Below are 14,232 nucleotides of genomic sequence, written 5' to 3' on the forward strand. Positions count from 1 at the left end.
ACACAAATATCATTTGATCTTGTTTGTGGCATAGAGGAGACCCTTGTCACCCCCACCCCCAACAGTTAAAGTAGAAACTGGGTTTCAACAACATAGAAATATTTTGAAATAAATTAATCACTAACAATATTTGGTTCAAAGATAACTATCAAGGATTGCACAAAGGTGCCAGGAGAAAAACCATCAGATTCATTCATCCACAATTACAGTGCAAGAAATTAGACTCTTCTGGGAACTTCTTAGTAGCAAAGGCCTTAACTGTGTTAATCTAAACTAGAAGACCAATGTGACAGGCAACAAGCATTCATCTGAGATCCAAAAGAGTAGCTATTCAGAAAGTACTGATTCGGGCAGAAACCCAGATAGAGTTCTGATTAGGGGGTGAAGGCAAGGGGCTTTTATAAGAATGGGAAGGGGAATAATCACATTAATAGAAGGCGGGAATTTCTATAGGTGCAAATAAGTTACTCTTCAGCTATCCACAGTGCTGCTAGTTTCAGCAGTCAGAATGTGCACTTCGCAGTTGTTTGGAATACCATGTTGCTTTGTCCCAGTTATTTTGCCCATTTAAAACATTTCAGCCCTGGCTGGTGTGGCTCAGTGGATTGAGTGCCAGCCTACAAACCAAAAGGTCAAAGGTTCGATTCCCAGTCAAGTGTACATGCCTGGGTTGTGAGCCAAGTTCCCCACTTGGGGGCGTGTGAGAGGCAACCAACTGATGTATCTCTTGTACACTGATTTTTCTCTTCCTCTCTTTCTTCCTCCCTTTCCCTCTAAGTAGATAAGTAAAATCTTTTAAAAAATTCAAAGTTTGAGAAATCCAATGGACAAGGCAGTTCCTCTGGATGGTGACTCCAACTCCATTTTGAAGTGGCCCTATTTATATTATTTTTCACAGCTGAGATCGTCATGTCCTCAGAGAACAGAGTGAAGACTGGGTGTGTAACTGTAAATGTACTGTCTCTTTCGTAATCCACTCAGTGGGCATTTATCCTTTGGCTGCAAACTAGTTTTGTTTGGATATGAGGAATCTAGTCAGGAGCTGTTGAAGATTTCCTCTAGGCTGAAATGGGTGGATACAGGAGTTCTATTTATGAGGACCACCATTTTGCAAACTTTTTAAACACTTTTTTGTTGTTGTTCAAAAAACTTATTTACTATAAAGACAAAACACCTTTTAAAAATATTTTTTTAAAGACTTTTTAGATAGAGGAGAAAGGAGGGAGAAATAGAGGTAGAGAAACATCAATGGGTGAGAGATACATCCATCAGTTGCTTCTCACATGCCCCCTAGTGGGGAACCTGGTGTACTACCCAAGCATGTGCCCTTTGGTTTGCAGGCTGGCACTCAATCCACTGAGCCACATCAGCCAGGGCAAGATAAAAACTCTTTTAAAGAGAAACATCTATAAATACAGTAGCGAAATGGGAGGGCAACTGAGTCCAGAGCTCAAGCTGCATGTCACAGCTTGCCCAAAAAGCAGACATAGGGACTGGATTAATAATTGCACTTTTATTAATATCAGAGGCCAGCAATCTAAGAAGTTGGTGGGTTAAAACCCTAACATCCACTTGCCCTTGAGCTTTCAGAAGCCAGTTGAGGGGAAACATGGGAATTTAGGAAGGAGAAATTGCTAGGGGGAGATGAGAAGGGAGTCTCACAGCTTCTTCCCATGTTCTCCATCTTTGTTACAACACCTGCGGTTTATGGCCAGGAAGGTTATATATTCTCTGGTTAGGGTGGAGAGCTAGAAACCATTTGCTCTCAGGTGTCTTTGGTTAGGGGAGATAAGGTCTTGCGATTGACCATCCAGCCGGCTGTAAATTGCTCACACCTTATGGCCTTGTTTAATTTTCTTGCCTCTTTTCCCATTCCACATGCCCAGGTATTTTCCTAGCACCTTATTGTCCTGTCTCAGTAGGAGGGAGAGAACAAGGAGGGTGGTATTTGTTAGAACTTATTGTCAGTTATGAAGTAAAGTACTTTCAATGGTTAATCTGATTAATCTGAACCTACAACACTTTTGTGAGGCAGGGAAAAAACCCAGTTACCGAAGAAGAAGAAACAGAGAATTACAGAAATTTGGAAACTTGTTTAGTTAAGGAGGAACAAAAGAAAATCAATCTTATCAGTTTTTTTAAAGGTTTTTTTTTATTTTCATTTTTTGAGAAAGGGGAAGGGAGTGAGAGAGAGATGTAGGTGAGAGGGACAGGTGGATTGGTTCCCTCCCATGTGCCCCCAGCCGAGGATGTGGCCTGAAACCCAGGCAAGGGCCCGAGACTGGAATGGAACTGCGGGATGTCGCCACACACTGGGCCAACCCCAGTTAATAATGCCCAGTCATACCAGTTTTGATGTTGATGGGTGGTGAAAGATCTCCTGCGTTACAGTGGGGCGGTCAGGACCCAAAATGCTTTGCGACCGTGACCAGTAAGAAATTAGGACAGAGAACCCAAGGGTAGCAAGGTAATCTACAGGGAAGGAAAAGCATGACTTAAATGCATTTCCAGCTGAAATTCAGCAATTCCTGGTATAGGCGTGACAAAGATGCAGGCGAACAGAGTTCTTCAGGAAACAAGTAGGGACGTTTTCAGCAGCCACTACCGCACACTTTGTCCGGGTAACTGTAAGATCAACAGACTGAAAGTCGCCAGCCAACAGGAAGAATGTATTTGCTTACCCTGCAGGGTTCTTCCCTCGCAGACCCCCGAGGATAAAAGGAGCCAAGAGCTGTTTCTCCCAGGGGTTTACTCTCCTTTGGAGGAACCCGAGGGGAGAAGGCGTGGCCAGCGGTGGCCACGCCCTGCGAGAGGCTGGATGCTCGCCTGGTCCGCACAGGCACTCTCTCGGTTCATCTGCGCTTCCCAAGGTCTTTACAGCAGACTTCGCTCCAGGCTCAGTGGCAAAGAAGCCATGGCGAAGTCCAGAGGCCGTCTGTACCTTTGGATGTGTTTGGCTGCCGCGCTGGCGTCTTTCCTCGTAGGATTTATGATGGGTAAGTGTACAAACTCCTTCTCCCCAGCCCAGGGCCGCGCTCCTCCGCGGTTGGGCTCTGCAGGGCTCGCCTGGCCAGCTGAGCTTAGTTAGTGCAGACGGTGAACTCCCGGAGTTTCGGTCAAACTGGAAACCGAATGGAATGCACTTGGGCCTTTCTTCTGAAGTGTGCCTGAAATCCAGATTTATTAAATGCTCGGAGTCAGGGTACTCATGACGATTGTTGGAAAGACAGAGTTGTCACTATCCGCAGGTATGAAGACGGTGGTTTCAGATCCAAGCATTAATGAATCAAAGTTTGTAGTTAATGTGTGCGGCACTGCAAAAACTGTCCTTCCCTCATCATTTATTAAATAAGTATTTGTGGAATGCTCCATGTATGTCAGAGACTAGTTCCCTCAGGGAGAACAAGACAAAGGTCCTTGCCTTGATGTCTAACGTGAGAAAATGAAAAGAACTTCCCTCAAGTAAAACTTGCTGTAACCAACTCAAAATTACATCATACAGCAGAATTGGAAGTTTCCCTGCATTTCTTGTGAATATTCCTGTAAAGCTCACCATAATCTATTTCTTACTTAGGGAAGGGCTATTTTTGGCCTTTAGCTTTTATAAAAGTATAAAAAAGACTTTTAGGCATTATGTGTATACATTACATGGTGTGTATATGTGCATGTGTGTATTCGTCCCATAGGCTGGTTTATTAAGCCTGTCAAAGAAATCGACACGACACTGCGCTATCATCCAAGTATACGGCGGAACCTGGTATCTGAGATGAAAGCTGAAAATATTAAATCATTTCTTCGGTAAGTTTGTTTTGCATATTTGATCTTAAAAATGAAGTGTTTAAAATATTGCAGAGTGAGAAGTGTATTAAAAGTGGTTATATTCATGTGGGTAGTCTTCTTTGTGTGAAATTATACATCACATTCATTTATGGTAGTTTAAAATGTCCCTAAACCACTCTTAGGGTAAAATCTATTTGAATGTTTCAGGAGTCTTTCTTCCCTAACTTTATCCATAGAAAAATTATCTCAATGCTTTATTAAGAGATGTTTCAACTTTATGCAACTTTGGATTGCAACTGAATGTTACTTTTGTTCCCCACTGCCTGGATGTAATCAGCGATGTTATTTAAACATTATGTTCTGCCAGAAAGACTTAACTGGTTGTAAACGCTGATTTCGAGGAAAGGAGGTTAAAGTTTCAGATTCTGTCTGCCACAGATTAAACCTCTCTCTCATGTTGCAAATATACATAACACAAATAGGACAAAACAAGAGCAAAGGAATAAGTGAAAATCCACTAGTCTTCAGGCATGAAAAAGAGTAATATTGGGGGGAGTGATTATGAACTCCTTGAAGGCAATCACCATGACATTCATTTCTATGCTCAAACTATTTTAAAGGATTGTCATAAAAAATACCCCAGCTTTACTGAAGTGTAACTTACATAAATTTCTTCTATATAAAGCCTACAATTTGAGAGTATTGACAGTTGTATAATATACTCAACAAACCACCTGCTCAATTCTTAATACAGAAAATTTACATCATGCCCTTCGCATATTCCTCCCTTCACCCCCGACCCCAGACAATCACGGATCACTTTTATGTCACTATGGATTCCTTTGCATTTTCTAGAATTTTATGCAAGTGACTCATACAGTAAGTTTATTGCTTTTTACTGCTAAGTAGTATTACATTGAATGAATGTATTACATTGTGTAGATGATGGATGTTTGAATTTCTAGTTTTTGATTATTGTGAATAAAGCTGCTAAGAGCTTATGTTTACAGAATTTTGTGTGTATATATGTTTTCGTTTATCTTAGATGAGTGATTCTGGATGATATAACTAGCACATGTTTAACTTTTTAAAAAAATTTATTTATTCTAATTGTTGTTCAAGTACAGTTTTCTGTCTTTTCTGGAATGGGACTTCCATCCCAGCCCCCCCCCCAGTACTCCCCATCTCCCTCCCATTTCCACCCCCCTTAGTTTTTGTCCATTTGTCCTTTATACTTGTTCCTGTAAACCCTTCCCCTTTTCCCCTGAAATTCCCTCCCCTCTCTACTCTGGTCCCTGTCAGCCTGTTCTCAATTCCAGTGTCCTTGGTTATATTTTGCATGCTTTGTTTTGTTGTTTAGCTTCCTGTTAAAGGTGAGATCATATGGTATTTGTCTTTCACCACCTGGCCTATTTCAGCATAATGCTTTCCAGTTCCATCCATGCTGTTGCAAAGGGTAGGAGCTTCTTCTTTCTCTCTGCTGCATAGAATTCCATTGTGTATATGTACCATAGTTTTTTAATCTGTTCATTTACTGGTGGGCACCTACGTTGCTTCCAACTCTTGGCTATTGTAAATTGTGCTGCTATGAACATTTGGGTGCATAGGTTCTTTTGGATTGGTGTTTCAGGGTTCTTAGGATATAATCCTAGCAGTGGAATTGCTGGGTCAAAAGGCAGATTCATTTTTAGTTTTCTTTAAAAATTCCATACTGTTTTCCATAGTGGTTGTACCAGTCTGCAATCCCACTAGGGTCCCCTTTTCCCTACAACCTCTACAACACTTGTTGTTTGTTGCTTTGCTTATGATGGCCATTCTGACCGATTTAAAGTGGTATTTCATTGTGGTTTTAATTTGCATCTCTCTGATAGCTAGCGATATTGAGCATCTTTTCATGTGTCTCTGGATCCTCTCTATGTCCTCCTTGAAGAAATGTCTGTTCAAGTCCTTTGCCCACTTTTTAATTGGGTTGCTTGTCTTCTTAGAGTGGAGTCATGTAAGATCTTTGTATATTTTAGAGATTAACCTTTCGTCTGAAGTATCATTGGCAAATATGTTTTCCCATACAGTTGGTTTTCTTTTTATTTAATACTGTTTTCTTTAGCCACTCAGAAGCTTTATTTTGATGAGATCCCATTTGTTTATTCTTTCCTTTATATTCCTTGCTCTAGGGGACATATTGGTAAAAATGTTGCTGCGTGGAATATCTGAGATTTTCTTGCCAATGTTCTCCTCTAGGACTTTAATGGTGTCACGGTTTATATTTAAGTCTTTTATCCACCTTGAATTCATTTTGGTGTATGGTGTAAGTCGGTGCTCAAGTTTCATTTTTTTTTGCATGTAGTCGTCCAGTTCTCCCAACACCATTTGTTGAAGAGGCTATTTTTACTTCATTTTATGTTTCCACCCCCTTTGTTGAATATTAATTGCCTGTAGAGACTTGGGTTTATTTCTGAGCTCTTTGTTCTGTTCCATTGGTCTATGTGCCTGTTTTCATACCAGTACCAGGCTGTTTTGATTACAGTTGCCTTGTAATACAATTTGGTATCAGGTATTGTGATCCCTCCCACTTTGTTCTTCTTTCTCAAAATTGCAGCTGCTATTCAGGGTCGTTTATGGTTCCATATAAATTTTTGAAGTGTTCTATGACTGTGAAATATACCATTGGTACTTTAATAGGTATTGCATTGAATCTGTAAATTGCTTTGGGAAGTATGGACATTTTGATGATGTTAATTCTTCCAATCCATGAACACAGTATATGTTTTCATTTGTTTGTGTCCCCCTTGATTTCTTTCTTCAGTGTTGTGCAGTTTTCTGCATACAGGTTTTTTACCTCCTTGGTTAGGTTTATTCCTAGGTATTTTATTTTTCTTTTTGCTATATCAAATGGGATTTTTTTCTTGATTTCTGCTTCTGCTGTTTCATTGTTGGTATACAAAAATGCCTTTGATTTCTGGATATTGACTTTGTATCCTGCAGTTTTGCCCAATTCATTTATTAGGTCGAGCAGTTTTGGGATAGAGTCTATAGCATTTTCCATGTATACTATCATGTCATCTGCAAACAGTGACAGTTTTGTTTCCTCCTTTCTGATTTGGATGCCTTTTATTTTCTTTTCTTGTCTGATTGCTGTGGCCAAAACTTCCAACACTATATTGAATAGAAGTGGTAAAAGTGGACAACCTTGTCTTGTTCCTGATCTTAGTGAAAAAGCTTTTAGTTTTTGCCCATTGAGTATGATGTTGGCTGTAGGTCTCTCATATATGGCCTTTATTATGTTGATGAATGGTCAGTCTAATCCCACTTTGCTGAGTGCTCTTATCTTAAATGGGTGCTGTTCCTTATCAATAACTTTTTCTGCATCTATTGATATGATCATGTGATTTTTGTCTTTGCTTTTGTTTATGTGATGTATTACATTTACTGATTTGCCAATATTGAACCATCCTTGCATCCCTGGGATAAATCCCACTTGGTCATGGTGTATGATCTTTTTAATGTATTGTTGCATGCAGTTTGCCAATATTTTGTTGAGGATTTCAGGGTCTCTGTTCATCAGCAATATTGGCCTGAAGTTCTCTTTCTTTGTTGTGTCTTTATCTGGTTTGGGGAGTAGGATGATAATGGCTTCATAAAAAGAATTTGGGAGTCTTCCATTATTTTGGATTTTTTTGAAATAGTCTGTGAGGGATAGGGGTTAGCTCTTCCTTAAATGCTTTATAGAATTATCCTGTGAAACCATGTGGTCCAGGGCTTTTGTGTGGGGGGAGGTTTTTTTTTGTTTGTTTGTTTGTTTTTACTGCTTCAATTTCATCTGCTGTTACTGGTCTGTTCAGGCTTTCTGCTATTTCTTCATTGAGTTTTGGAAGATTATGTTTTTCTAGAAATTTGTCCATTTCACCTAGGTTTTCAAATTTCTTGGCATACAGTTCTTCGTAGTCATTTCTTACAATCCCTTCTATTTCTGTGGTGTCAGTTGTAATCTCTTCTCTTTCATTTCTGGTTGTGTTTATTTGTGTCCCCTCTCTTCTTTTCTTGATGACCCTACTTAAAGGCTTATCGATTTTGTTTATCTTTTCAAAAAAACAGCTCCTGGATTCATTGATCCTTAGAATTGTGCTTTTAGTCTCTATGTTATTTAATTCTGCTCTGATCTTGGTTATTTCTTTCTTTCTACTTGCTCTGGATTGTCTTTGTTGCTGTTCCTCAAGTTCTTATAGGCATAGGATTAGGTTGTTTGTTTGAAATGTTTCTATCTTTTTTTAGGTAGGCCTGTATTGCTATGAACTTCCCTCTTAGGACTGCCTTCACAGTGTCTAATAAGTTTTGGGTTGTCATGAGTTTATTTTCATTTGTTTTCAGAAAGTTTTTTATTTCTTCCCTAATTTCATTCTTGACCCATTTGTTGTTTAATAGCATGCTATTCAATCTCCATGATTTTGAGTGTTTTGTGATTTTTTTTTCTGGGGTTGGTTTCTAGTTTCAGTCCCTTGTGGTCAGAGAAAATGCGCGGTATAATTTCTATTTTCTTGAATGTGTTGAGCATTGTTTTGTGTCCTATCATGTGGTCTATCTTTGAGAATGTTCCATGCACCTTTGAAAAGAATGTGTATTTAGCTTCTTTGGGATGAAGGGCTCTATATATACAGTGAAGTCCATTTCATCTAGGGTGTTGTTTAATGCCACAATATTTTTGTTAATATTTTGTTTGGAAGATCTGTCCATTTTTGACAGTGGGGTGTTAAAATCCTCTACTATAATTGTGTTGCTGTCAAAATCTTTTTTGAAGCCCTTTAAGATTTTCTTTATGTATTTGGGTGCTCCTATGTTGGGTGCATATATATTTATGATGCTTATGTCTTCTTGGTGGATTCTTCCCTTGAGTATTATGAAGTGACCTTCTGGGTCTCTATGGACCTTTTTTTGAAGTTTATTTTTTCTGATATGAGTATTGCTACCTGGCTTTCCCCCCCTGTGTCTTTGCTTAGAAAATTTGTTTCCAGCCCTTCACTTTTAGTCTGTGTAGGTCTTTTGTCCTGAGGTGGTCTCTTGTAAGCAGTATATGTGTGGATTATGCTTTCTTATTCATTCAGCTATTCTATGGCTTTTGATTGGAGCATTTAATCCATTTACATTTAAGGTTATTATTGATAGGTACTTACTTATTCATTGCCATTTTTGTACCTTTGTTCCTCTCTATCTCTCTCTTTTCCTTCCTTTCCTTAGAGCAGTCCCTTTAGCATCTCTTGCAGAGCTGGTTTGGTGGAAGTGTATTCTTTTAGACTTCTTCTGTCTTGGAAGCTCTTTATTTGGCCTTCTATCTTGATTGAGAGCCTTTCTGGGTAAAGTAGACTTGGTTGCAGGCCTTTGGTTCTCGTTACTTGTAATATTTCTTGCTATTCTCTTCTTGCTTGGAGTGTTTCCATTGAGAAGTCAGTAGCTAACCTTATTGGGGCTCCCTTGTACGTTACTTCTTTTTTCTCCCTTTAAGATTCTCTCTTTGTCTTGGAATTTTGCCATTTTAATGATGATATATCTTAAAGTGGGCATCTTTGGGTTCCTCTTGATTGGAACTCTCTGTGTTTCCTGGATTTTTGTGACTTTTTCTCTCATCAAGTTAGGGAAGTTTTCCATCATTACTTTTTCAAATAGGTTTTCTATCACTTGCTCTTATTCTTCTCCTTCTGGTATTCCTACTATTCGGATATTATTACATTTCATATTGTCTTGCATTTCTCTTAATCCCTCTTCATTCTTCCTGATCCTCTTTTTCTTTTTTTGGTCTTTCTGGGAGTTTTTTTTTTTCTACTTTGTCCTCCAACTTGCTGATCCAATCTTCTGCTTCATCGATTCTGCTTTTGATTCCTCCCACTGTGTTCTTCAGTTCAGAAATTGTATTCTTCATTTCCTCTGTCCCTTGCTGATAGTTTCTATTTCCTTTTTCATGTTGATATAGTTTGCAGTGAGTTCATTGTAGTTCCCCTGTAGTTTCTGGTAGCTCATTGTGAGCTTATTAAACTTCCTAATAACCAGTGCTTTGAATTCAATATCTTATAGCTAACTTGCCTCTACTTCATCTAACATTCTTTCCGAGGCTTCCTCCTTTCCTTTCATTTGGGGATTGTTTCTTTGTCTTCTCATTGTTTGTGAGACTCTTCTTGTTAGTTTCAGCTTCTTAAATTGCTTTGTTTTGGCCCGGGTTTATGGTGTGAACTTCTGTGGTATAATACCTGTGAGATTCAGTGGTTTAGTCTCCTTGATCTCCCAAGCTCACTGGTCTTGAGCTGTCCTTTAAGTTGGCTTTGTGTTTGTCTTTGGGTTTTGATTGTTTTGGGGTTTTTGTTTTGTGGATCCTTCCTACCAGTTAACTGATGGTCCCACTGTCCACCACCTCTTATACACTAGTTCTTCCATGCGTACAAGGTTTTGAGGTTTCTCTTTTGCTCTTATTCAGTTGTTTGTACTGGGTAGTTTCTACACTATTTAGTTGTATTTCCAGGCAGTTCTTGGATTGAGGTTTGTGTGGTTTCCACTCCCTCCTTCACCTTCTTCTGTTGTTATCTGTTTGTTGTTGGGTTTCCTCTTCCAGTGGGTATCCCGGTGTTCACTGCTTCCACCTACTCTTTTTTGTGATCAGTTGGAGGGGAAGGCAAAATGGTTTATGACAGCAGGAGAGTATTCTATGATATTTACAGTAGCAGCCCATAGAGAAGAGATAGGAGATCTTTTGGCTATGTATAGTGTTAACTGTAATCTTCAACCCAACTAGCCACTTTTAAGAAAGGATGGAAAGAAGATAAGACTCTTGTTGGGGAGGGAAGGATTGTGAGTTGGATCTAGAAAGCAGTGAGGTTGTGGGAGGTCAGATTCTGAGGTAAGGTGAGAGTAAAGGATAGTAAATAGGTGTAGTGTGTGAGAGACTAGAGCTAACCAGTACAATAATAGAGTTCAGGAAACTGTCAAGTGGGCTAAGATCCAGGAGGGGTATTGTAAAATATTTACAATTGTATGGAACAGCTATTATTTACAATACTATTAGAGCAACAATCATATGACAATCTGTGTGATCTGGATAACATGAATGGGGGTATAGAACTTTGAGTAGTGTGCTAAAGGAACACAAGTGATGTGAAGGATAGTAAATTAGCCATACACTGTGGAAGAGAGAACAGAGGAAACCTGTCAAATGATACAGTATAACAAGCCAAGCAAAGAAGACTATCCTGGTGTCTTCTCTGAAGACAGAGAAGAGGAATACAAAAATACTATTAAAATAAAAGATGTAAAAATAATGAAAAAATACAAATATGCAGTAGTTTGTAGTTTCTCTGCAAAAGCAAAGTGAAATTTGTCTCACTGTCTCAACTGTTGGGATGCCCCCTCTTTGGGTCCAACTCTGGTCCTTTCACAGTTCCAAGTTTTTTGTATCACTTGTGGTTAAAAAAAAAAGGCAGGAGAAGGATGAAGAGATAAGATCGGGAAGAAAGGAAGAAAAAATAAAGCAAGAAAGAAGGAAAGAGAGTAAAAAGGTATTGAAAGATAAAACAATAATAAAATTATAAAAATTAAAAATTACTTAAAAAAAACCATCTGTTGTTGGTTTCAAACTGGCCAAACTGGTTTCCCTGGTCTAACTGGCTAACCGAGGGGCGATTGGTGTGTCCTTTCTTCCTTCCCAATTTGTACTCAGCCAGTCTTGCGAGCCCTCTCCCAAGAGCTAGTCTGGTGCCTCTCCCCAGCACCCCATACAGGGGATCCAGGTCTTCTTCAGAGCACTCTTTCCCCGGGGGTCATTGCCGTGCTGCAGTCCGCTGGGGTGCGGGCTGCCTTGGTGCCACGGGTTTGGGCGCAAACCCTTCTCAGTGCTATGGGGGGACGCAGGGCCTGTCGCCTGGCTGGGTGGGGAGCAGGCCAAGTGGCTATTGCAGGAGAATTCCCCTAACAGTTTTACTTTTTGAAAAATTCCTACTCAAGCCTGCCCCTCCGTACAACCCAATTCTTCAGCCAGACCGGTGACTACCAGGGTCAGTGCATGTCACTACGGGGCTCTCAACTCTCCCAAGTCGGCGACCACAGACTCCACGGGTGATCAAGGCCCTTGTGTGTTTGCCTTTTTGTCCTTATTCCTCTCTCTGCAACTTCAAGCAACCAGGTCTCTCCCAGTGCTGCTCAAACCCTGCTTGGCTGGGGAGGGAGGGAGCAGTTGACCCGGTTCTCTCCCAAGGACTCTGTGGCAGGCCCGCTGCTCCCAAGGAGTCTGTGGGAGACCCAGCTCTGCACACAGGGCACTGGGCCAAGGCTACAGCCATCCCTGTCCCTGCGATGGTCCCTGGGACCTTACTGTCCTGCAGCAGTCTCCTTACCATCTGGTTTTTCAGTGTCCACTACAATTTCTGCTCTCTTATTTTCATATATGCTGGGGTTCTGTTGGCTGTTTGCTCTGTTCCTCCATAGATCGGCCAGGTTTTTCTCCCGTGTGTAGGGGGAAGCAGAATCTGCTCCCTCCTACTCTGTCGCCATCTTCCCTCTCAGTCTGTTTAACTTTTTAAGAAAATGCCAGACTTCAAAAGAGATTCTGCCATTTTGCATTTATACCAATCACTTATGAAGGCAGCAGTTTGTCCCATCCTGGCCAACTCTTAGTATTGTTAGTTGTTTTAATCTTAACCATTCTAATGGGTATGTAGTGGCAATGTATTGTGCCTTTTGCATTTCCCTGATGTTAAGCATCTTCTACTGTGCTTATTGGATAGTTGTATATCTTCTTTTATAAAGTCCTTCCTTAAGTATTTTTCTGTTTTTAAATTTTGTTTTCTTATTTTTGAGTTGTAGGATTTCTCTATTCTGGATATAATACTTTTGTCAGGTGTATGCTGTGAATATTCTGTTCTATGGTTGGCCTTTATTGCCTTTGAAGTGAAGTTTTTGAAGAGCAGGAATTTTTAAGTACAGTGAATTTTTGTTTTATGTTTCATACTCCGTGTGCTGTCAGACTTTGCATATGAGAATTTGGGAAGATTTAAAAAATTTTTAGAAGTTTCATAATTTTAACTTGCACATTTAGGTCAGTGATCCACTTCCAGTTAATTTTGTGTGTGGTATGAGGTAAGAGTTGATGTTTTATGAAATATAAATACTAATTTATTCATGCAACATTTGTTGGAAAAAAACTTTTCTTTTTCTTATTGCATTTTCTTGGCATTTTATTCAAAATCACTTGACCATAAAATTTATGTGGTCTGTTCTTTTACTTTATATTTTCTTCTAATAATGATCTCTTGGTTTATATATCTCTATATCACACTATATTTTTTGGTATAGTCTAGTAGTAAGTCTGAAAATCAGATAGAATTAATCCTACATTTTTTTCTTAAAAAGTGCTTTGACTATTTTCAGTCATTTGTTTTTCTAAGTACATTTTAAAGTCAACTTCTCAATTTCTACAAAAAAAAAAAACCTGCTGGAATTTTAATTAAAACTGCAATGACTCTATGGATGAATTTGAGAGAGAAGTAACATTTTTAAAATACTGAGTTAATCCCTTCTTTCATTCATCTTGGGGGATGTACTACAATTTAACTTTCCCCTCACTAAGGGACACTGCCATTTTTTCCCAGTTTTGAGGCATTAACATTTGTATGCAGGTTTCATGTAATCATAGGTGTTCATTTCTCTGAGACAAATACCCAAATGTGAAAATTGCTAGGTTGTACATTTTTAGTGTTAGAAGAACCTGCCAAACTACAATATAATATAGCTGTACAATTTTATGTTTTCCAGTGGCATCATCACTAGTTTAAATTTTACTCATTCTGACAGGTGCAGAGTGATATTTCATTGTGGTTTTCATCACTAGTTTAAATTTTACTCATTCTGACAGGTGCATAGTGATACTTCATTGTGGTTTAAATTTTCATCCCCCTAATGGCTAATTAATTAATTATATTGAACATCTTTTCCTGTGCTTATTCATCATCTGTATACTGTCTTCACTAAAATGTCTGTTCATGTCTTTTGCCTATGTCTAGTTAGTTTCTTTTTCCCTTTTGAGCTTTGAGAATTCTTACATTTTCCAAATACGAGTATTCTGTAAGTTTTATGGTATATAGATATGCTTCCCAATCTGTTATTTGTCTTTTCATGTCTTAACAGGGGCATTTGCAGAGCAGAAATTTTTAATATTAATGAGTTTCAGTTTCTTGGTTTTTCCTTTTATGGATTATGCTTTGGGGTTTATGTGACTAGTCCTAGATCCGTTTTCTTCTCTCCCAAATTTTATAGTTTACATTTTACATTGAACTTTGTGATTCATCTAAAGTTAATTTTTATATAAGGTAAAAGGTCTAATGAGATTTATTCTTCTGCCTATGGGTATTTCTAGCACCATTTGTTGAAATGCTACCGTCTTTAATTGCTTTTGCACCTTTGTCAAAAATTAGTTGGACACAG

At 39.0% G+C, this 14,232-nt stretch overlaps 1 protein-coding gene across 3 annotated transcripts in view; it reads left to right on the plus strand.

The window, feature by feature from the left end:
• Positions 1-2,835: 2,835 nt before the first annotated feature.
• The window catches only part of NAALAD2 (N-acetylated alpha-linked acidic dipeptidase 2), a 58,213-nt gene continuing 46,816 nt past the window's right edge, over positions 2,836-14,232 (plus strand). For all 3 annotated transcript variants that reach the window (XM_037162011.2, XM_037162012.2, XM_037162010.2), the window contains exons 1-2: positions 2,836-2,996; positions 3,687-3,798. In XM_037162011.2, the coding sequence (XP_037017906.2) occupies positions 2,915-2,996; positions 3,687-3,798 (194 nt within the window). In that variant the 5' untranslated portion in view covers positions 2,836-2,914. The remainder of the gene's footprint in view (positions 2,997-3,686; positions 3,799-14,232) is intronic.

Source organism: Artibeus jamaicensis, unplaced genomic scaffold (genome assembly GCF_021234435.1).
Source record: "Artibeus jamaicensis isolate MK-2021 breed Jamaican fruit bat unplaced genomic scaffold, CSHL_Jam_final contig_64, whole genome shotgun sequence".
Classification (NCBI taxonomy): domain Eukaryota; kingdom Metazoa; phylum Chordata; class Mammalia; order Chiroptera; family Phyllostomidae; genus Artibeus; species Artibeus jamaicensis.